This window comes from Antechinus flavipes, chromosome 1, assembly GCF_016432865.1.
Source record: "Antechinus flavipes isolate AdamAnt ecotype Samford, QLD, Australia chromosome 1, AdamAnt_v2, whole genome shotgun sequence".
Classification (NCBI taxonomy): Eukaryota; Metazoa; Chordata; class Mammalia; order Dasyuromorphia; family Dasyuridae; genus Antechinus; species Antechinus flavipes.
Window position 1 is genome coordinate 546,154,899 of NC_067398.1, and position 24,847 is coordinate 546,179,745.

At 34.2% G+C, this 24,847-nt stretch overlaps 1 protein-coding gene across 2 annotated transcripts in view; it reads right to left on the reverse strand.

Moving 5' to 3' along the window:
• CAP2 (cyclase associated actin cytoskeleton regulatory protein 2) overlaps window positions 1-24,847 on the reverse strand; it is a 157,487-nt gene that overhangs the window by 24,092 nt on the left and 108,548 nt on the right. For both annotated transcript variants that reach the window (XM_051970643.1, XM_051970644.1), the window contains exons 5-7: window positions 16,611-16,754; window positions 16,166-16,251; window positions 11,405-11,510 (exon numbers count right to left, since the gene is read on the reverse strand). In XM_051970643.1, the coding sequence (XP_051826603.1) occupies window positions 11,405-11,510; window positions 16,166-16,251; window positions 16,611-16,754 (336 nt within the window). The remainder of the gene's footprint in view (window positions 1-11,404; window positions 11,511-16,165; window positions 16,252-16,610; window positions 16,755-24,847) is intronic.

The window sequence follows — 24,847 nt, forward strand, 5'->3', positions numbered from 1 at the left end:
CAAAAAATTATATGCAATGAAATATTGGAACAAACAAAAAAACACGAGTTAGTTTCTAATTTCTAAATCATTTTTAAACAGACATTGTATCCACTTATTACTTGCTTCATATTAAATCATCTGTTTCCCTTTCTAGTCAGTGGGGGCAACACAACCACCAAATTAAATACTTTAAAGTACTTCTATAAAGAGTAAAAATAATTTCAGTGATTTAATATTCTGACTCTTAAATGTGTCACAATTGCACAAATATACAATTCATTACATATGGAAAAAATTTCATAAATACAAGTGATCAATTTTGCAAAACAAAAAGTAATTCCACATGGTTCTGCAATAGAGCACATAAATTTGAGAGTAATGAATATTATGAAAAATAGGCCAAAAGAGAAGAAAAAAGAGGTCTAGAATATGGTTAAAGGCCTAACCCCCAAACCTGGCAGCATTCTTAGTAGTAAAGAGCATTTAGAAGTTTCATAAATTATAGTTCTGTTTACATTTTATTGTTAAAGCAAATTCGTTTTTGCTTCGAGGTTCTGAACAAATATTTTTCATTTCCCTAAATATTTTTAAATTCTTAGGTGCTTGTATTTCACAAGGAAAATCCCTCAGTTCACTTTCATGTGCTAATAATTATAATCAGGGTAAATGTCTTATAAATGTTCTTTCTTCATGACGAGTATAAAATAAATCTTAATTCAGAAATATGCTATTGATTCTTTGGTATAGATACACATACTTTATCTAATTAAGTCATAGTTAATCATTCATAATAAAGAAATATGTTACTTTGAAAGAACATTTCAATGCCAAGAATTTTAATTTTGAGTAGAAAACTTCTGGTGGAATTCTTTTTTTTTTTTTTTTTGGGGGGGGGGGCGTAATGAGGCAATGGATTTACATAACTTGCCCAGGGTCACAGGGCTATCAGGTGTCTGATGTGAGATTTCAACTCAGATCCTTCTGACTCTAGGGACAAATTTTATCTACTATAAATTCACTACATTGCCCCTCTACTGGAAATTATAAGATTACTGAGTTGTTAACATCACTGTAAATTAAAGTGTTTTTTATATGTGTGTTTTTCTTGACAGCTACTATTAAATTATTATAATTTGTCTCTATTAAAATAGAACATTTCTATGATAAAATTATATAATGTATTCTTCATGAAGAATAACATGCTATACCTAGACAAATAACATAAAGATGCTCAAAGAACTGTATTGGAAATTTAGGATCAAGATGACCTATCTCTCTCCCATAGGCAAATTATCATTAATCCTTCCAAATAAGAAAAAAAAGCATTTAAGCTTTCCTCTCCCCCATTGTCATTTTGTCAAAGATTCTTAGTAATTCCATTCCTTTCATCCCTGCCCTTGATTCCAAATGTGCCTCTTAAGTATATCTAATAAAGATATCTGAGTCATGGCAGCTGATAAGAAAAAATAAAAAATAAATAAACTAAGCATTTAACTTGGAAATGGCACATATGGCCTCTCCAAGGGTACTTTGATTCTATTGCTTACTAACTGTATGATCTTGAACAAGTTACTTCATTATCTTTGCCTCAGTTTCCTCAGTTGTAAAAATGAGGGGATTGGACTCAGTGATGTATAACATCTCTTCTCACTCTAAAAGCTATGAACCTTTGTAAATAAGCAAATTATCATTTCACAATACTTAGAGGATCGAATTCAATGGTGACCTTTGGTTCTGTTAAGCAATTTATGCAATTCCGATAAAAGCAGACAAGCTATATAGCATCTAGGGGCAGATATTCCATATACCCAATTTTACTTGAATTATTTAGATTCTTTTTTGCTTTAATCACTCTAACAGCTATAATTATTTGCTTTGTTTACCAGCAGTGTGCTTGGGCCCCAAATTCTTCTTTTTGTTTTTCATGGCTTCCCAGCACTGGCAGCCTGAAAATATAATTTCTAGAGAAAAAAGGAAGATTAAACTACATTTTCCATGAGAAAAATTTCCAGGGTTAAAGATAGCAAGTAAACATATCAAAGAGACAAAATATAGAGAAGTCAGAACACAGCCAACAGTGATATAAGAACCAAGAGAGACTTCTGGCTGAACATAGCTGGCTACATTCCCCACTTCATTTTGCCAGAGGGATCTGGTGTGACTGTTACAGAATTCAAGACTTTTGAGGCTTTAAGACCTTAATGGAAATTCACTCAGATATCAAATCATTCAAGCTAAGGGCGGAGACCAGAAGCTATTCTTTAAAAAAATTTTTTTTTTTACATCTTGTTTTGGATTATCTTTTAGGTAAAGATATTCATCCTTTTGTTCCCTTAGGCAAAAATTAGTCTAAATCACATGAGCTCATATTAACTCAGGAAAGGAGCAAAATGGTATGTGGGCTTTTATTGAAAGCTGCAAATAAGTCATTGTGGTTATAATAAAAAATTATTTGTAGTCAAATGGATCTTCTACTATAAAATCCTGCCAGAATCATATCATCTTGGGGCAGCTAGATGATATAGTAGATAGAGCTTTGGTCCTAAAGTCAGAAGGATCTGAGTTCAAATCCGGCCTCAGATACATAATACTTCTTTGTGACCCTGGGCAAGTCCTTGAGGAATTCCTTCACCAACAAAAAAAGAATCATAGCACTTTATCTTTTCAGTTGTGTTGTTATTGTTAATTATGTCATTTCCAGTTGTATTAAATTCTTCATGACCCATTTGGACTCTTCTTCGTAAAAATATTGGAGTTGTTTGCCATTTCCTTCTTCAGTTCATTTTACAGATGAGGAAACTGAAGCAAACAGAGTTAAATGGTTTGCCCAGGGTCAGAGAGTTAGTAAATGTCTGAGGCTGGATTTGAATTCTGGAAGATTAGCCTTCCTGATGCCAGGCTCTGCACTATGGATATGCACCTAGCTGCCCCCTCTCAGTTATGTAATGGCTCAGATGTGGACCTTTGAGCTGATGTAGATAGATTCTTGCACAGAATACTCAGATAAGTGGGTGTTCTGCTTTGTCCAGGTATAATCAGACAACACATAACACTGTGCACTTAAAAAATATCATGTCGTGATATTTTAAGTGAATTATAAATCAGAATTAATCAGCTTAAATTCTTGGATAAATGCTTGGTAGTAAACAATACAATCTTAACTATTAGAATAGATAGATTGTGGTGGCTTTTTTTTAAAAGTTATTTGTTTTGTCTAGTTATAAAAGAAAAGATTTAAATATTTTCCACAATGCTTATAAATCTAAGTAAATGAATACAAGAGCTAAAAGTGTTAAAATATAAAACTGAAACATTTCTAAACATGAAAAGTTTACTTACTTTAACTCTTTCATAGTTAGCATACTCAACTTTGAAGTTTGCCTGGAATATATTAGGCACTTAAATGCTTATTTCTTTCTTTCCAATAATTTGGCAGACAAAAAAAGCTAATGTAATTTTAAGTTATGTTAAGAAAAGCACAAATCTAGATGCCTCCTGAGCTCTATCCCAGCTCTAATATTTTTCCTTTTCCACTTCCTAGTAAAAAAAGCAATAATATAGCCAAAGAGCAGGAAGATACATGAGGAAAAAGACTGAATAATCTATTAAATTGTTTATTTTTCAAGGACTACCTAATCAACTGTATTAGAACTTGTTAAATGAATAGTCTACCCTTCAGGTCCTCACCACTCATTCCCAAACCCTTTATAATCTGGCTTCTACTGAAACTACCCTATGGAAGGTCATTAATTATCTCCTAATTGTCAAATCCTTTCTTTTTCCCCCAAGTCCGGATACTCTATGAGCTTTTCATAATACTTTGTATTATTGATGTCTTCCTCTTCTTAAGCAATTTCTTTCCTTGCTTCTATAACAGTTTGGTGTACTAGTTTTCCTCTCTCTGACTCCTTGATTGACTTCTCTTTTTTCTTCTGACTCCTCCTTCTGGGCTTTCTCCAAATTCTGTCTATACTGACATTTTTCTTCTCTATACTTTTTCCATTTTGGTAGTGCTCATTCAAAAACTGCTTCTATGCAGATGACTTCCAAATTTTATTACTAACTCTCACCCAGGGTTGTGCTGAAGTCATGCTCTAATAGCTGAGAGAGGATTATTAATTTTTTTGAGAGACAACTGGAGTTAAATGACTTACCCAGGGTCACACAACTAGTAAGTGTTAAATGTCTGAGACCAGATTTGAACTCAGGTCCTCCTGACCCCAGGGCTGGTACTCTATTCACTTCATCATCTAGCTGTCCCTGGATCATTATATTTTCATTGAATTTATACCTCGGAAGGATTACAAATCAGGGGCTTTATTTGTTGATTTTTGAGGCTTAAGAAAGTATTAATAATGCTGATTAAATTTAAAAGTATGTATGCAAAATACCCCTTTCCCCGATCCTGCTCTAGTTGCTCGGGTAATGAAGACTGGACTAATACTAATAAATATAACTGGTATTTATAGAATATGTCAAGATTCGCAAAATGTTATATATGATCTCATCTGAATTTTCCAATATCTTTTCCCAAACTCTCTTTCAAGATCTGGTCCCACAGAAGTCAAAGGACCAGCTTCCCTCTCTGATACTCCCTGTGTGATGTATCTTGTTTCCTCATTCATGAAATGAAGGACTGAGTTAGATAGCTTCTCAGCTCCCTTCTGACACTGAATATATGATCTTATGATTCTTTCCTTTCTATTCCAACTGTTGCCACTTTACCTCAGGTTTTAATTACCTCTCTAGTGCAATGCTTCAATAATTTACTAAGTTGTCTCTGTGCCTTCTTTCCTTCCTTCCTCTGACCTATCTTGCACAGCATAGCTGTTATTTTCTTAAAGCACTCTTTTGACTGTGTTACTGTCTACCCTTGCTCAAGAACGTTAAATGAATGAATACCTACTATTCTTTGAGGTCAGTGATTGTGTCTGACACATTTTTTTTAATCCTCTAAAGCACTTTGAACAGAGTAGTTGATCAGTATTTGTGGAATGAATGAAGAAAGGAATGATAGCTCTATGATTTCTCTGATCTAATCTAATCTATCTATCTACCACTGGATTTCCAGCCTTCATTTTAAAATTTATACTATTATTATGCTTCCTACTCATGTGGTTATCTTCACTTTTGGCACTTTGTTATGAATTGTTGATATTCACAGTGCCACTTTGAACTAGTCACAGCCATTTGGCTTCCCTTCCCTTCTCCCTCATTACATTTTTCTCCTTTTATATAAAAGAATGAAAGCAATGAGCCACCTGTGAAACCTTCTATTTGAAGGATTTACTCTCAGATTTACTAGTTTAATAAACCAATTAAGAGGGCTGGCTGCAGGTGTGGCCAGAAACACCTGAGAGTCAGACACCATAGTCATTACAGTAAGGAAAGAGTTTTGCCTTTTCAAACTGGTCCAAAATGCTAAGGGAGAGTTTTTCTGAACTACTCTGAGTGTTCGTCCACCTATCTAACTTGCTTGCCAAAAGCAAATCATAAGACTGGCACAAATACTAAATGAGACTTATAAAATTAAGGTTTTAGTTTCTTTGTCACCACACAGGTATCTCAGAAAAAACAATGGGAAGAACCCAAACATCTGAAAACTTTCAAGACATAAATATTTAATGATATACTATCCAGTATTCATTATTTATAGGGGGTTAAGATATAAATGCCCATTGGCTAAATCTTAATTTAAGTAAAGGCAGGTTTTTTTTTTTTTCTTAATCTGCTTCACTTTGTTGGTGGAGAACTGACTTTTTATATTAAGCACATCATTAATAAGAAAAGCAGTGCTCAGAAAGAACATGCTAAAATAAGGATGCTATTGTCTCAATCATGAGAGGGAAGTTCATATAGTGTAATATTCTCATTTCTACTCTCGTTTGTATTTGTTTTTCTGCAAAAGGTCAATAATTGGCCTCTATGGCCAGATTTTGTATTGATATCTGTTTTGCTCATGGTGTTTCCCATGCCATGTGGGTATGCAAAAGTCTCACTTTGATGTTTAACTACTGTATGTGGATGACCTTGATTTCTCAAAGACATGCCAGGAAGAATAAGCTCCAGCAGGGTCTGCTATTCTGGAAAGTCTTCCAATGCTTTACTATTGACAATCTATGTCTTCTTTCTGAGGACCAGCTTTGAGGAATCCTTTTTACTAAAAGATTGGGCACTAAGTGATAAATTCTTTGGCTATAAAAACCCATTAATGTTTCTCATAAAGCTGTACTTGGCACATAGGAAGTGCTTAATAAATGGTTTCATTCATTTATTGGACATGAACATATGTGTGGATCTGTATTGAACACATGAAAATTATGGTAAAAGACCTAAGTGTTCACATAAATCAGCAAGAAGAATGAACAGAAAAAGCAGAAATACTGAAAAAGCTAAGGAAATATTTGTTCCCTTTTCAACTCACTATTCTTTTCTTGATTTTTATTAGACAATATTTATATAGAGCGAAATGAAATAAAGATATGGGCAATAATTTGGATAATCATGGAAGAAACAAGTTTCTCAAATAACCACAGGTGTGAAGAATTAATCTCTATCTTTCTGCTCTAGTCACTTGGTTTGACAACATTACTCAAGGATATTATGTAGTACACATTTGATTGGCTAGAGGCAACCATAAACACTTGTGTCCCCGTTGCCTATTTGCCAAGAGACTATCTTAAATAACAACCCAAATTCCTTCAGAATATAACTTTGAAGAATGTTATATAAACCTAACATGAAGGGAAAATTGCCCAGTGACCAAGTTTAAATACAAACTATAAGTAGCATTTGGTATTAAGTAGGCTCAAGAGAACTCATTAGAGTATATCCATTCAGCAGTTGCTTTCATGTGGCAAAGAGAGGCTGCTGAAGTGAGAAAGACTGTCATCACAGTAAATCTAAGCATCTACAAGGAATTCTTGGTGGTGTTCTCTACAGCTGTTCATTTTGTTATGCCCACATTGGTGCACACTTGTGGGTACACTCACACACACTCTCTTCCTCCTCCTGCCACATTATTCTAAGGAGAGATCACTCAAAAAATCTTATATTTCAGCAGTGACAACTGAAAGAAACAACAGTTGCCTGGTACAGCTGTAGACTAAATGCAAAGGTCAAGAAGTGGTAACAAGCAAATGTGGCTCCAACTGTGAGCACAGAACATAGAACAGATATTTTTCAGGAGAAATCTTCTTTTGGAAACCTTAATTCTCAGAGCCTATGCTGTCAATTACTTTAAAAAAGATACTATAAGTCCATTTTCTTTTACCTCTAATCCAATTTAAGGAAAAAGAAGAAAAACAAATTATAGTATAAAGCACTGAAGATGTTAAGTTGAAGTTTGCTATCGTAATGATACTCATATGAAACAATAAGAACCTAACTATTAATTACTTCTATATCAAGCTGGATTAAGAGAAATCTCCAAATGGATATTTGATCAACTAATTCTTCTTAATCTTGTTTCTTATTTCCCATAAGCACACCCCTATGAAAGCTGTAAAAATCCCTTTTGCCCTGCTTTTACAAGGACTCCATGATTCATGTTATAACTCTATATAATTCATTTTTTTTTTGTTCTGTCCTAAATAGGTGAAGAGACTATTTGATCATTTGTAAGAGCGGATTGTGTTGTTATTTATTCTGTCACTCTCTAGAGCCCTATCATGGTTTCACGTTTTTCAAGCCACACATAAAAATGTATTTTTGGAATCTGGGATAGAAACCAAAAAATTAGAGAGAGAATTCTTTAGCAACAAGTGCAAAATAACACACAGGACTATGGAATTTAGAGGTGGAAGGAATTCTAGAGATCATTTAATATAAATATCCACCCAAATCAGGTATGACTAACAAGTTTCCTAAGACTACATCAAAAAGACCCACAATTACCTTAATGTCCACACAAAATCTCTAGTACTTTGTACCTGGGAAAGAAAGGTGTGAATGTCAGCAAAACATATCTTTATGACAATTCTATCAAACTATTTGTACAAATACTGAGCAATATTGTTTCCTTTATGAACTGAAATACTCTTTGTAAAGGATCAGTAATCTGAATGGAATATTCTTATAACTATGTAAATTGGTCCCAAGTTTCTTATATTAAGTATTTATGTTACATAGTATTTTTGTGCCCAGCTAATAGAAAGTTTGAATGAATACATCAAAACCAAGCAATGACTAAATATTTTCCTTTAATGAATCATTCACTTTTTACTTTTTGAAATTCCACAGAGCAAAAGAGTTAGAGTCAAATGGCAGAGTGATAAGAAGTAATATGATGAGTTCACTTCATGAAGATGTCTCTAAACAAACCTAGAAACTGAGCCAGACCAAATCTTGATGGGGAAATTCAGAAAGTGCCACAGTGACTCATTTGTCCAGCCTTGCTTAGTATAGGAAAAAAAAGACAGGCAGATCTGTGGATACTGGGGACTGCCAGGGAAGTGAGTGCATGAAGTCCTTTAGCACCCTAGCTTGAGAGGAGATCTTACATTCTTACCAGGGTACCATCAGGTCCATAGAAAGGCAGACACTGAGATGAAGACAGGTGTGAACTGGAACTTGTAACTACCCAGTTCTGAGTCACAAATCCTGAGCAGACTGAAAGTAGATTTGCATATGGGAGTGATGTTCCCAAATAGGGAGATCCTGGACATTGCTGATGAAAAGACCAGAGCTGCAAAGAAACTCTGAAGTTCAAATATAGGAATGAAAAGAAACATGGAAAAATAAATATGAATATGCAATGATAAAGAATTAAACAAGGATAATTTCTTTATATTAAAAATGAGATGACATACACGTATTTCCCTATCACCATCAGAAGTCACAGAAGAAGATCAATTAGACGAGACCTGGAATTGCTTCTTTTATGTCCTGAGAATTTTAAGAATTGAAAGAGTGTGGAAGAGGAGAAAGATAGTGGAAGAATAATATACTGGAATAGAGGGGAAAGGGAGGTTAGGAAAATCATCTCTCATAATCAGGATATATATAAAAACAAGGAGGAGGGTGGGAGTAGAGAGCTCACACTTGAACTTTACTTTCATCTGAACTGGTCAAAAGAAGAAAAAACATACAAACACATTACATATATAGCTGGGTATGGAAATATAATCCACAAGGAAATAGGAGGGACAGGGGAAAGGTGTGGAGCGAGAATAAGAAAGTGGATAGATTAAGGAAGAGATTACACCTAAGCAAACAAACTATAAGGGTATAAACATTATTTATAACTCTTTTTGAGTTAGAAAAGAATGGGAATCTGAGGGGGTACCCACAAATTAGGGAATCAATGAACAAGTTATCTACATAAATGTAATGGGATATAATTGTGCTGAATGAACTATCAGTGCAATGATCAATCATGACTAGAGGACTAAGCATGTAATGAGTGACCCACTATTAATAGGCAAATGAAGAACTCAAGAGTGCAGGAGACAAACATATTTTTGGACATGGTCAATAAAGAAAGTTGTTTTGATTGACTATATGTGTTCGTAATGTGTTTAGTTCTTCCTGTGTTCTCAACTGGAGTAGAATATAGGAAGATGAGAGAGTAGATTTGATCTGATTAAAATAAATAAAACATATTTTATTTTATTATATTTATTTAGCACAGAACTGCTATTTAATGTAATTCATTTCATCTAAGATTTTCCATACAATTTAATTTATCTTTATTTATTTTTAGGTTACTACTAAAGTATGTGAGAGTAATTCGATTTTGTAAGCTGAAAAATGCAGGCTAAAAGTTTGCTGACATTATAATATAATGAGACAGTAATTAGTCTAAAGAATCTCGATTGTCAATTGATCTCTAAACAGAACGTGTTACTAATCACCTTGCTGTTATAAAGACCTAGTTGTTTCTTTTTAATGACAAAAAATTTATAATGATAGTGATATGAAATTTGCCTTAGATAGACAACCAGCTTATGGGCAATGCTGAAAAAGATCTGCACTGGTTGCTATCATACGCTTTGATACCAAAACACATACACATATGTACAACCCTTCTTACCAATCTCATGAATTGTGAGAACATAACAGAAGGAAAAGTTATACATGTTGTGAATTGTTTTTTTCTCCTTCTTTATTTATGCAGCGAGGTTGCACAGTGGATACAGTACTGAGCCTGATGTGAGGAAGACGAGTTCAGATCTGGCCTCAGACATTTACTAGCTGTGTGACCCTGGACAAGTAACTTAACCTTGCTTGCCTCAGTTTCCTTATCTGTAAAATGGAAATAATAATAGCATCTACCTTCTTAATAATCACCTTATTGTGAGGATTAAATGAGATAATTATGCAAAGTATTTAGCATAGTGTCTAGTATATCATTAAGATCTACATAAATGTTAGTTATATTGATAATACAGAGTGGGAAAAGTGGATATAGACATCAGATATTTGAGTCTAGTGGAGGTAACTCAAAGCAAAAGCATGAACAAACTCAGAAGATTCAGGTTGCCTTGTGTGACCACACCCTCTACCATGATATTCATACTTCTGTACTAATATCAACTTCTAGCAGCCTGAAAGACTGGATGAAGGAGAAAGAGAGTCATGAAAGAAGAGAGCCCTATCTTTGACAAGAAATTTCAAATAAACACTCTTAACAGAAACAGATAAAAAACTTAGCTAAAAAATCTGTGTGAAATCATAGCAACACTCTCTGGTAATAAAATTATAAAAAAAGAATAAATATGGCAGAGAAAGTTCAATAAAATTTGATAAATTGGTATTCTAACTTCAAGTTAAAGTGCCAGTTGTAAGGAGTACTTTGGCATTATATTTAGTCTCCTATTGCTATCTCCATTTCTCTTTTGTCTCTCACCATTTCTGGGTACCAGAACTGGTCTTTGATGCTCTTCCTACTATGAACTTTCCCAAATGGATGTATGCTTACTTCCTCAGTGTTGTGGTGAGAGCATCAGGTACCTGACTACATTGTCTTTCTGCTTCCTGTCTTCCTACAGATGCTATTCCTCTTACCCTTCCCTACTTGGCACTTCTTGCTCTGGAAAGAGTAACCAAAACAATACTTCCATTACTTCTGGAAAGAGTACATCATTCTGTGTCTCTGTGACTTCACCCTTCTCTGGTTCCTTTTCCCCTCCATGTTACATATCACAAGTAACATTCTTGAAGGCAGGCACTACCTTTTTTGCATTTGTTTCCCCAGGTCTTTGAAACAGTGTGTGGCATATAGCATGCATTTAAAAATGCTTTTTTTTTTTTTTTCATTTATTTATTTAGCAGGGAGAAATCATCCAGCTAAGGAAATATATAGGTGGGAAGTTATGTGCTTTTTTCTAGAGAAGATTCTCACCTAAAAATATGGGCTAGTTTTCTTGGGCTCATGGGTAAGAAGCCTTGGGTGTGACACAGAGGGAAATAGGACACTTACAGTTTTACTCCAAGAAAGGCCTGTAGTATGATGTTCCTTGATGTATGCTTGAAGCTCAGTCCAGATGTTCAGGTAGGACTTTACCCAATCCACATGGCGTAAGTCGCTTAATCAGAGAAAGACATAATCATAAGAGAGTGATGATTTTTAAATGCTACATTTATATCTACTAATCGAAAAGACCTGAACCAATTTCTATTTTTATATCTTCTCCCCCATTTATCTCCAAGGAGAGAAAAACCGCATGTGGAAATCATCTGCATATTCCAGACTTGATTTCTGTCTATATTAATGAAAGAAGTAAAAGAAATCACAAATTAAGTGGGATAAGTTAAGAAATCTGGAAACTTCTTCTGTTTCTCCAAATATGGGCAAGCTTTTATGTATTCATGGATCTAAGAGTTTCATCTTAGGACTGTTTTTTTTATTTTTAAAACTTTTCTCAATAAACACACACAAATGTGTATGTCTCTGTGTGTATATATTTGTGCATGTGCACATGTATGTACCATACTATTTCTAAAGGCTACCCCCCAAAATATAGACTGTATTCTTTTAATGAGAGCTCTTTAAAAGAATAAAATGTAAAGGTATAAATAAATAATTACATCTGTATGTGATGATTTTTTGGGAAAAAAAGTATGAAGAACTGTTGCATAAAAATATCTTTACTGTGTAAGTTGGGTGACTGAAAGGTAAGGGAAATGTGGGGTGAAGCTGTCCTAGAGCCCAGGCAAGTCAGTCTCAAACAGGAAAGTTTGTAGACCATATTAAACTAAAGGACTTCTGCCTCTTATCTAAGACAAACTAGAGGACAAAATGGTATGATTATTGGTCACATCTTGGTTTTGTATAAACCAATTTTGGAAGAAAAAATGAGGTACATATTGAACAAATATCATATATGTATGATATATAATGCATATACATATATGTAATTGTATGTATTTGCAACAATTGTAGATACAAGTATTCTCATTTTGCAATGGAAAGAGTTGAAATTCCCTGAGGTTAACTTATCAGTGGTGACATAGTTCTTGTATCAGAAGGATTTGAACCTCAGTCTTCCTGACTTCAAGTTTATGTAAACTTGGGTGGGCAAAACCATTTTCTTCGCTGTAATAAGCATATTTTAATTTAAATTGGTCCATTAATCCATAAGTATTGGAAAGGGAGACTCACAGTTATAAAGTTAGATGCACAAATTTACCTATATTTTAATTTTTTTCAGAACTTGACAAACACTTATCTATGAACATGAACATTCCAATGAACAAAGGATACCATGTTGATTATATGTGAAACTGGATATCATATTCAGCTTGCTTTATTAAAAAGTATGTTATAAAATTTCAAAACTATCCACCTTGTCTGTCTTCCCCTGAAGTTCTATTTGGTGTATTATTTTTAAAAATACTTCAATGACCTGCTAGAGCAGGGTTTCTTAACCTAGGGTCCATGAACTTATTTTTAATTTATATATTGATAACAGTATATATGTGTGTGTATTATATACTAAAGGATAATAGAATCAACTACAATTACCATGGAAAAAAGAAAGACAGTGATGAAGCCAAAACAACTAGTTTATTCTGGTCTCTCACTGAGGGGGAATATCAGTCAATACACTTGTTTGTATTGTAAACTCAGACTGCTGTAAACAGTCCTTTAATGAAAGATACTTAAAAACTGCTCCACAAAAAGAAGAAAGTCAGAAGTCATCAACCTGTCTTTTAGTTTTCCTGCCTTTTTTTTTTTTTAAAAGGTAAGAACTGTTCAGTGACTACAGTATCCCACAAAACACTGTGAAAATTTTCTGTAGATCCTGAATGAAACTGCAAGTACTGGAAGAATGAAGCAAGCTTGGGTATGTCTGCAATGTAGAGCAAGAAGTGATATTGATTGAATATAAACTGAAGCATGCCATTTTCACTTTCTTTTATTCTTTTTCTTGTATAAAGTAACTAATATGGAAATGTTTTACATGATTACCCATGTAAACCTGCACGTGATTGCTTATTGTCTCAGGAATGTGGAAGGGAAAGGTAGGAGGAAGGAACAGAATTTGAAACTCAGAATTTACAAAAAAAGTTTTAAATTGCTTTAACATGCATTTGGGAAAAAATGTAATATATATTAAAAAAGCAAAAGAAGGTATTCACTCAGGGTGGTAGGTATTCTGTATCCCTGGGGTGGTCTGTCTCTGGCAGTGATGAGAGAGTTTATGGCCAGCATTCTGGTTTTACTGGAAGCGAGGTGAATGAGTTGTTCTGGCAACTATTCCACAAGGCTTTTAATAGATTTGCCCTTGATGTTACTAAAAATATTCTTTCCAGCCAAATTCTAACATTTATGAACTAGTCTCAGAGACTTTTTTGTGGTGTCAGACCACTAAGTCTTATAGAGAAGAAAATCTCAGCTCCTCAGTACTACAGCTGAGATGCCAACTGGTAAAAGGTATTACTTCCCCACCCTATCCTTCCCCAATACAGAGAAAAGGAGTAATGCTTGGGAAGTAAAGCAGGTAGAGAGGAGGACACATTAATGGGAAAATCAAACATTTCCAAGTTAGTGTCCCTCTGAATCAATGCTAAATGTGGCTTAAGTAACTTGAGTCACTGTGTGTGTGTGTGAGAGTAGAGGGTACTAACAGATTTTTTTTTTTTTTATCTCCAACAATCATTAATATGAAGGTTGTGACCTTTTAGCAATTATTGCTTTCATGTTTTAAAAGGGAAAATGACTTGCAATCCTATTACCATCAAGTAATTCATGTTATAATGTCCTATGACATCTAAGAAACGAGAGATAATTTGGACTCAAGTCTATCTGGGTAAATTAACACAGCCCAAACTCTCTGTATGAGTAGTGATATTACCAGGAGAGAAAGAGAAGAATGATAATTCTTAGGGGAATAGCTGTTCCTGACTCACAAAGAATCATTTCTACTGAGAACAATAAAGATGCCAGATCCATTTGTTGAGTTATCCAAGAATAATTCCCACAGTTGAACTTGACTTAGTATATAGCCACAGCCATGATATTTAGTCAAAATATGTCTACTCTCTGTGAAAGCAATGATGGTGTCATTGGTGACAATGAAATTTCAGCTAAAATCTGAAATAAGCAAAAACTTAAGATGAACGATATAAAAAGTGTACTTTAAAATACAGTATACATTCATATATTATTTATAATTCTTATTTATTTCATTTGCTACTTAAAATTGTAATTTATTATACAATATGCTTGTTTTTCTCTTATTCCTACTCTTAAAGCTATACTGGGAGGGTGAAGTGGGATCTTAATAATTCAGTACTCCAAATTCACTTTCATCTGAAATATATAGAATTGTAACAAAAACAATAGTGGTATCTTCCCTTCCTTGCCCCTCCCCCCAAGAGAAATTTCATGACCTCATTTGGAGTTTTCTTGACAAAGGTACTGGAGTAGTTTGCCATTTCCTTTTCCAACTCATTTTACAGATGAGAAACTGAGGCAAATAGGGTTAGGTGACTTGTCCAGAGTCACACAGTTAGTTAAGTGTCTGAGGCCAGATTTGAACTCAGTTCTTTATGACTCCAGGTCTAGAATTCTATGCAATGTGCCAATTCACTACTGTTGAGAATTGACAGTAATGGTATAGGTAAAGTTTACATAATTTTTAGCCAAGCATTTAGTAAATCATTTCTTTGGATGAGAAAAAAAAAACAGAGATTTGAGCTAGAAGTTACTTGGTGTCATCTTGGAGAGAAGTGTCTCAGATCTTTGATTCTGGCTCTATTGCATATTTCTGTTGATGACTTAGATGAAGCCATAGAGAGGTCATCCCATTTGCACATGATGTCAATCTGAGAGGGATCCCTAACATGCTAGATGACAGGTAGACTCCAAGAATATCTTGATGGAGTAGGACAATGGGTTGAATTGGATAAGATGGCATTTCATGTGGACACATGTAATGAATATGTAAATAAAAAATAGAAAGTACTTATTTAACACAAGGTAAAAAATCAGTTGCATTAGATACATGGCAGAAAAAAATTATTAGACAAGAGCTCCTGAGGAAAATATAAAAACATTTTTTGGATGGATTTTGAACTCAATATAAATTGATGGTAAGTGTGACATGGCAGCCTTCTGGGAATATTTTTAAATTCGAGATATTGTTATTCCTTGTCTTATTGATTTCAAACCAGGATCCCTCTTTCATCTGCCCTTTTCTTCTTTACATGGCTTCATTTTCTGATTTCTCCTTTCTTTATTTACAAATTATTGACATTTACAAATTGATGTTACAAAGAAGATACAAAATGAAGTGATATAATGGAAAGAGATTTATATTATGGAGCTGAGACCAGGTGTGAGGCATTTAAAATATTTTGGATCTTGATTTTCTCATCTGTGAAATATGGATAATAATATTTGCATTACTGACCCTCTTGGAACTATTGTGATTAAAACTCTTTATAAACCTTAAAACACTTGTAGATATGTGACTTATTTTTACATTATAGCAAAAATGGGGAAAACATACAAAGTACACAAAACTAGAGAAGGTGTTCATCACAACAACAATAATAAAGAAGTGATATCTGAATACCTAGATATTTATTTCATTTCTGATTTTGTTTTGTCTATATACATAAGTTGAATTTCAGAGATTTCTGAAAGAAATAGTGGGCTCCACTAAACAACAGTTCCTTGACTACTTCCAAACAATCAACTTCAAAGTAAGGATAATAAAATAAGGCAACATACCTGTGTTTGTAGTCCTTTAAGACCCTGTTAGTATAAAATGTAGCAGCATCATTCATCTCCTTGACATAAGGACCTGGTTTGGGGGACTAAGAGAACAGCACCATCACCCCAGCATAGAAGAAAAAAATAACAAAGCAAGAAAATGGTTCAGAGAAAAAAAGATGAGCAGTGGAGGTAGTGATACTTTAAAGTTATTAAGCAAAAACTGAGTGCATTAAGGCTACAGAGCATGATATCATAGATTGCACAGAGCACGTTAAGCAGAATAAATATTTGGCATAGGCTGAAAAAAAAAAAGGAAAAAGTCTCCACTAATGCATCGGGCTAAAGATGAAGAAACAGGAAAAGGGAGTTATATCTTTTTATGTGTATAAATATTAGCTGTGACTTCAACTACCAAAAGAGTGCCAAGATGAGGAATCCACAAATTATGGTCTAGACTTACCACTGCTATCCACCCCAGTGCAGGGATGCTTTCACTCACAGCTGAAAGATGATTAAACATTTGACTCCCCCGATTTCTCTCTCTGAAAGTCTGTATTTCCTGAATCTTTTCTGATATTGGTTTGAGAAGTGCAGCCACATCATTCTGCAAATAGCCAAATAAAAAATATTGTTATTGAAGACAGAACAGAAACAAAGATGCTCTATCCATGTTGGTCTAATCAGAAGCTGCCAAGATATTCCATTTGTCTGATAGTCTAAAGTAAACATAAGTGAAGTTTCCAGAACAGAATGAGTTGTTTTTTTCCTCCTGTTATAATATCTAAATAATCATCTCCCAAACTTTCAAAAATTCACATATTTTTCCAGGTTCAAGTTATTCTCTTGTAAGATATAAAAAAAATACAATAGCATCAAAACCCTTTTATGCAGTCAAGGTTCATAATGCATATAGAGAAATGAAACACCAATGAAGAAAGTATCTAACACTTGGTAAAGATGATCTCATTTGAGGATCTTGTGAGGTAAGTTGCTCAAGAATACTAATTCTACTTTGCAGATGAGCAAGCCAAACCTTCATTATAAAGAAATGATTTTCCCCTGGATCACATAGGATTTGGTCAGGGTAGAACTGATTAATGCCCAGTTTTTTTTTAAAATACTATTTCCAATGTACTTTCCATCATAACTTTCATAAATAGCTTTAACAATTCCCAAAATGCCAGTGAAAAACTAAAAATTAAAATTGTTTTTCTTCTATTTGAAATGATTTGGTTTGTCTTTCAAAACAATACAAACTCAGTTTGTACTTGCCAATTTGTGGAGTCCCTGAATGCTGTGTAAACTTGGTCATAATTACTAGAAACTGTGACTTCTGCTGAACTAATCACCTGACATGCAAGTCAGGTGGAAAAAAATATTACTGTAATAGCCAGTATAGAAATGCTATATTAATTCACAATTTTTTTTTTCTGTCTTAACTTTAAGAAATAAAAACAATAGTATTCTGCTATCCAATTATTTCCTCTTTGTGATTTGCCATTTAGTAACTCATAAAGCGTTGATATGAGCAACTGAAGAGATGTGAATTGCCTTTAATTAAAACCTATTTCCTGAAAGTCCAGTCCTTTGCTCAAAATTTGCTTGCTTCACAGTCATTCTTATCAACCACTTGGAGCCTCTATTTAAAAAATAATCACCACTACTAGAAACTTCCTGGTAGAGATGAAAAAGAAGGAAAGGTGAAGGAAGTTATCTTTAGCTTCTTTTTTTTTTTTTTTTAATTGTTGAGTGATACCACTTGGGCACAAGTCATTTGGCAAAGATATTAAAATTTTTTGCCATTGCTTTTCCAGTTCATTTTACAGATGAGAAAATTGAGGTAAGCAGGGTAAGATGACATGTCAAAGGCCATATCTATAGCAAGCATCTGTGGCCACATTTGAACTCAGGTCCTCCCACCTCCAGGCCTGGTGCACTATTGTCTATGTCATCTCCTTGTCCCCATCTTCAGCTGCAGAAGCTGCCAAAATTCACAGTTATCTGTTAAACATATCTTCAAATTACTTTTCCTTATATAGCACCTTTAAATTCTACAAAAATGGAAACTAGCAAACTTATTAAAGTTCTTAATTCAATATATGGGTCTCTTTGATAGGTATGTCAGATAAATCAGTCAACTAGCATTTATTAAGCACTAACCATGTACCAGGTGCTATATTAAGAGATAAGGCAAAAAATAGAGCTTACATTCTCATGGGGTGAGGTGGGGGAAACATGCAAATACTTGCATACAAACAAGAAACACACAGGATAAATTGAAGATAATTGGCAGAGTGAAGGCCCCAGTATTAAGGTAGGGGTTGGGAAAGGCTTTTTTTAGAAGGCAGGATTTTTTTCTGTCTCAAAGTGAACCAAAGAAGCAATCTCCAATATTCTGTGAGTCAATACTTGACTAATCTCTCAGTTTCTCTACTGCATTTCACTTTATATACATAGATCAAGAGAAAGATTTTTTTTTTGAGTGGGATCTAAGAAATGCATGGAACCTGGGGCCTTATTATCAAATCTAGACCTGGTAGAAATTTTGGTACCCATCCAACCCAATTCTCTTACTTTACAGCTGGGGAAACTGGAACCCAAGGAAGTTAAATGACTTCTTGAGTGTCACAAAGGTAGTAATTAGGGGAGGGATTTGAATCTTCATCCTCTGATGTCAAAGCCAATGCTCTTTTCATTGCACCAAGCTGCCTTCTGGGGAAAGAAATTATTTCCCAGAGTGGACAAGATTCCTTGATTTTGTAAGAGCAGGTCACAAGGCAACCATGTGGCACAGTGGTTAGAGTACTGTGCTTAGAGTCAGAAAGATGTGAGTTCAAATCCAGTCTGATACTTCTAGCAGTGTGACCCTGGGTAGATCACTTAACCCTCTTTGCTTCAGTTTCCTCATCTGTAAAATAAGCTGGAGAAGGGCATGACAAATCATTCCAGTTTCTTTGCCAAGAAAAACCCCAAATAGGGTCATGCAGATCCCAGACATGACTGAAAGGACTGAATAAAAGCCTATATGTCAGGCTTAAAAAGCCTTTCTTGGATCAGTGTTTAAGAAGCAAATATTTCTATCTACTGAAAGCAGCAAAAGTAACCACAATGCAATGCATGATCAGGAGTCTCTTATAGTATTCTCTCAAAGGCACCAAATGTTGGTCTGTGGCTGCCACATTGAGACCCAGCTGCAACAATCTGCAAAGCCAAAACAGTCTTATTGCGGGGAACCTTTGAGAAAAGCCAGGAGAGTTGAAATGTTGCTGATTGCTGGCCTATCGCCCTCAGAGAAAAACAACCAGGGCCTATGTATTTATAATTTTAGATAGATTTATTAAGTTGATTCTTGTTTATCTCTGACTTCCCAAGAACAAACCATAAAGTTTGAGAAGACAGAGGATTTGGGAAGATATTTTATATCAGTTATCTGATCAAGACATCATAAAGATTGGAAAAGTCTGCTTCTGCCTCAGTTTGGCAATAGCGTGCAGAAAGTCAGAACTGTTTTCCCCTACCCCCTTTCCCTGCATTAAACATGTAAGGCTGGAAGTATTGAGTGCCACGGCTATGAGTCTGTTCTAATAAACAGTAAAGCTTTTATTCTGTGCCAACAGTTTTCTCTTACAATTTAAAGTAGGTTTACATTCTCCAGCTCTTTTTGAACTTTTGCAGTGGGGATTCAAAACAGATAGAGAATGTTATTAGCTCTCTGGTCTGTTTCCAGGAAGGCTTCACAAAAGGCTAACAGGGGAAGAGGATGATAAAAAGACACTTTCACCAACTTAAGCATTAAGCACACAGTAGGTACTCAGTGAATATTTACTGAATTAAACTGAAATAGAACTTTTTCCTAAGAAGAGAGAAGAGTCAGTCACTTAATAGATCTCAAGCATTTCTTTATTTAGAGGTTTAGTGGCATTTTTCCTTATTTGGTTAACAACCCAAGCACTCATTGGTAATACATATCTGGAATGACCCTACTCTGCAATCATTCTTTGACTTTTCTTCAGGCTTCCTTTACTCATGTTCCTTAGGCAAAAATCACATTTTACAAAGCAAAAGATAGTCCCAAGGATGGGAGGGAAGAAACTCTCTTAGATTTCTATAGTCCATAGATTTTAAGGTACTACATGTGTATAGATTCCAAGTGGAATAATCAAACAACAAATATTAAATGCCTACTATGTAGTAGACACTGTGTTCAGTGATAGGGATGCAAAACCAAAAATGTAACTATTGCTGCCTTCAGGGAGCTAACATTCTAATGCGAGGATCCTAAGCACATAGAAATATATTCTTGTTGTGGAGTCACTTCAGTAGTATCTGACCCGATTTGGAGTTTTCTTGACAAAGATATTGGGGAGGTTTGCCTTTTTCAGTTCATTTTACAAATGAGGAAACTGAAGTAAATAGGGTTAAGTGACTTGCCCAGGGTCACATAGCTAATAAGTGTCTGATGTCCAGATTTGAACTCAGGAAAATGATTCTTTCTGACTCCAGGCTCTTTGCTCTATCCTAGCTGTCCTTATAAGTACATGCAAAATATGAGTAACATTACTAAAGTGTAATTTTTCAGGGGAGGGTACTAGAAGCTAGGAAAAAACAAAAACAAAAATTCTTGTGTAGGAGGTGGAATTTAAGCTAGGTTTTGAAGAAAAAAAAGAACAGATTCTCACAGAATGAGATGAGGGAAAGCATCCATGTGCAGAGGACAGGAAGTAAGTACACAGGTACCAAAGTGAAAAATGTCTGACTGGGTCACAGAGTAAAGGAAGGGGAGTAGTGTAACAAGATGAGAAAAGTAAGTTATAGGATCAGATTCTGAAGGTTTTAAAAGCCAAGTAGTGGACTTTATTTTATGCTATAAGTAATAGGGAGCCACTGCAGTTTATTTAAAGGAGTAATCACATGGTTAGACTGGCCTTTTCAGAAAATCATTATAGCAGCTATGTGGAGGATGGATTAAAATTGGGAAGAGATGGGAAAAGAGATTAATTAGGAAGTTATTGTAATGGACCAGGCAGAAAGAAACAAGGGTCAGGACTAATGTAGTGGTTGTACAAGCAGGAAGGAGATATTTTTGAGAGATGACATGGAGGTAGAAATAAAATTAGGCAACAGGTTAAAACTATGGGGTAAGGGAGAGAGAGGGACTGAAGCTAACATGAAGGTGGTAAGTGTGTGTGATGGAAGGATGGTGACATTTTCAATAGAAATAAGGAAGTATGAAGTGGGATGAGTTTTTAAAAAAAAGACAATGATTTCTATTTTGGACTTTAAGCATTTAAAATGCTTACTTAGCCGGAAATGAGCTATCCATTTCATTCTTTATCCAACAACTTCCAGAAAAAAATATTTCTGGGAGATATATTAGCCCCACAGTACATTGCTCTGTTTCAAAGAGTATCCAAGACCTACAGATCTTTGTGATCTTAACTTCTTCTTTAGGGCTGAAAGATTGATATGTATTATCATTCTTATCTCAGTTTAGTCATATGAGTACCTGATTTGTTTTATAGAAAGAACTAAAGCTAAAGATTGATCTCATTAAGCTATAGTAAAGAGTTTACTTGTGGGATGGGGATGGAAATCACATCATGCTCTTTGTGAGGAACAGCTCAAAATTCTTGAAGTAAAAACAAATTGTGGCATTTAAATGTGATGGAATACTATTATGGTGTAAGTATTATTTTTCCTCATTTTAAATGAAGAAAATAATTTTAAAGAGAATTTAAAAGATTCATACGAACTGATACAAAGTGAAGAACAGCCCAGAAGAAATTTGTACTACACTTTGATATTATAAAAATGAATGTTTGAAGACTTTTATAAACTGATGAAATACTAAATGAATAGAACTAGTACAATGATTTACTCAATAATAAGCAAACAACAAATACAACTATGAATGCTGGAGGAATTGTGATAAATGCAGTGATTATACATGATTTAAGAATACCCATATTCACTTCCTGTGAAAAAGGTGATGGATTTAGGGCAAAGAATGAAAGATAGATCTGTTTAAACCTATAAATGAGGGAATTTGTTTTGCTTGATTATGCATATTTACCATAAAGGATTTGTTTTTCTTTTATAATGGAGAAGGAGATGAGATAAAATAAATTTCTGTTAAACAAAAAAAATTCAAAAGGAGAGTTCTTTTTCTATTAAAAAAGAAAAAAAAGATGTCACAGAATAAAGAGGAAGAAATCTCATGCAGACATCTACTACATATAGATGCTTAAGCTAAGAATGTTTTAAAAAATTATTATTAATGTGTTCTAATCAAATCTCTGCTTAATGTGTTTTTTTTAAACAAACAAACTTTGTGACATACACTAATAATTGGTCTGGTCTTCAAGACTCCAAAGGTTTCCTTTAATTTCCCCTTGTTCTGGAATCTCTTTCGAGCAATATTCTAATTCCTATTCCCTCTGTATTTAAGGCTTCTTTCAGTATTCTGCTTAATTCAGCCCTATTTCCATATTGGGACATTCAGAGATCACATTTGTCTCATTGAGGTACCAGTCAATGACCAGTTTTTTCTCCTTTCCTCCTATACCATCATATCACATTTACAACATTGTTCCTATGGAACTAAGTGTTCCTGTAATATTTTGCCTAAAGTTGTGTTTTTGTCTAATTAATGAGGTCAAGAGGAACATACTTTTATGTCATTGATGAGTGTTGCCACAGATTAAAAATAATGTTTACTAATTCTGGAAGCAGGAATCCTTACTTTTTTGTATAAGATAGAAAACAGATTAATCTGTAATGCTATTTAAAAGAAGAACCATATTTTCACAATACTTGCTATTAAGATAGCCTAGAAGTAGTAGAATATATGCTCTAAATATATATTAGAAAGAATACTTCAAAGAAATAAAACCAAAGAGCTTATTTTTAAAAAATCTTAAATATGTCTTGGGCACATGCTATGAAAAATGACCTGTCACCAAGAGACAGGATCTCAGTTATTTAAGAATAATTTAAGAATCCTGGCATAAGCACTGCAGTTGTGTCGCCATTATGACTTCAAGGATAATTTATTTAGTTTTCAATTAAAGGCAATTGCTGGGCAAATACCAAATGAATCTCTTCCCTTTTCTAGCCTTTAGAAAGAATGAGAAGGATAGGAGTATGGGAGGGAGTGGGAATTGAAAGGGTAGGGAAGGAGAAGATAAGGTAAAAGGGATAAGGCAAAAAAAAGGGAGTATGAAAAAGAAAGTAGTGAGTAAAAATAAGACAGAGGGAAATTCACAAATAGTGATCATAACTTTGACTGTGAATGTTTATAGTAGTCTTTTTTTTGAGGTGGCAAAGAACTGGAAATCACATCAATTGGGGAATGGCTGAACAAGTGGTGCATAATTGTGATGGAATGCCACTATGAGAAATTATGATCTCAGTAATCTTAGAAAAATATGGATAGACTTCCACAAAATGATGAGTTAAGTGAGCAGAACCAAGAGAACATTATATACCATAACATTGATATTGTTTTAAGAAAAACTTTGAACAACTGAGTAATTTTGGTTATAATAAATATACAAATTAAAAATAAAGGACATAATGAAGAAAGAGGCTATCTACATCCAGAGAAAGAGTGCATAAATAGAAGTATATATATAGAATAATGTTATATTTATTCACACATCTCTTTGTGTCTAATAGTAGCTATCTCTAGGGCTGGGAGGGGGTAAAGGAGAAAAATAATTTACATGATAACTTGAATATTTGAATGGAATAGCAACTTGTACATGGTAGATTTGCATTTCATTGCAATTGCAAAATTCTTCTCTTGTACTGTGTTACTAAAATGCTTGTTTTGTTCCATGAATTGAAAATAAAAGAAAAGAAAAAAAGAAGATAACATTGATAAGAGTTCATGGTTGGTAATAGTTTTCAGCACACTAGTGATTAATCTTATTTCTTTGGTACATATAGTTGTTTGCATGTTGTCTCTCACCAGACTGTAAGCTTTTTGAGATTAGGGATTGATTTTTGCCTTTCTTTTTATCCTTACCAAGCACTTAGCCCAGTGCTTGGCACATAATGGATATTGTTAACTTAATAAATGATTACATCAGCTGTCAAGTTTTAAAAAATGTGGAGGTTTTAAATTAAAGATCAAAATCACTTTCAGATGCTAATACATACACACAACAACTTCTTGAAATGTTGATTCTTATTCCTGATCACTAGAAAGGTGGAGGGAAATCTATTCCTGAATGACATGGAAGTAGTTCTATTTATGAACAAGGACCTTAGGCTCTCCCATTCACATCTGAGTCACAAAAATCTTAGATGTGAAAGACATGTGAAATGCCAATCATGCAGCAGCCTTCTCCTTCCCTATTAAGACCATACTTAATATAAGACTAACTGATCAATCATTACTTGTCATTCATTAATTTGAGTCTCTACATACTGAATAGAAATAAATTTCTCTATTCTTTCCAGGTTTGGAAGGTTGCTTTAGTCATTCAAAATTCAAGGTCATAATTAAGTAAACAGTTTAATTAAATTCAATAGAAACATGATAAGATCAAAAACATTACATGTATCAGAGAAAGTTCCATCCATTCACTTCCTAATCCAACTTTTCAAAGTATTAAATCCCTCTCAAATTGGAGTCTAGTTCATCTCTGTTCAGTTTCTCAACCATATCATAGGAGTGGAAACCATGATGTT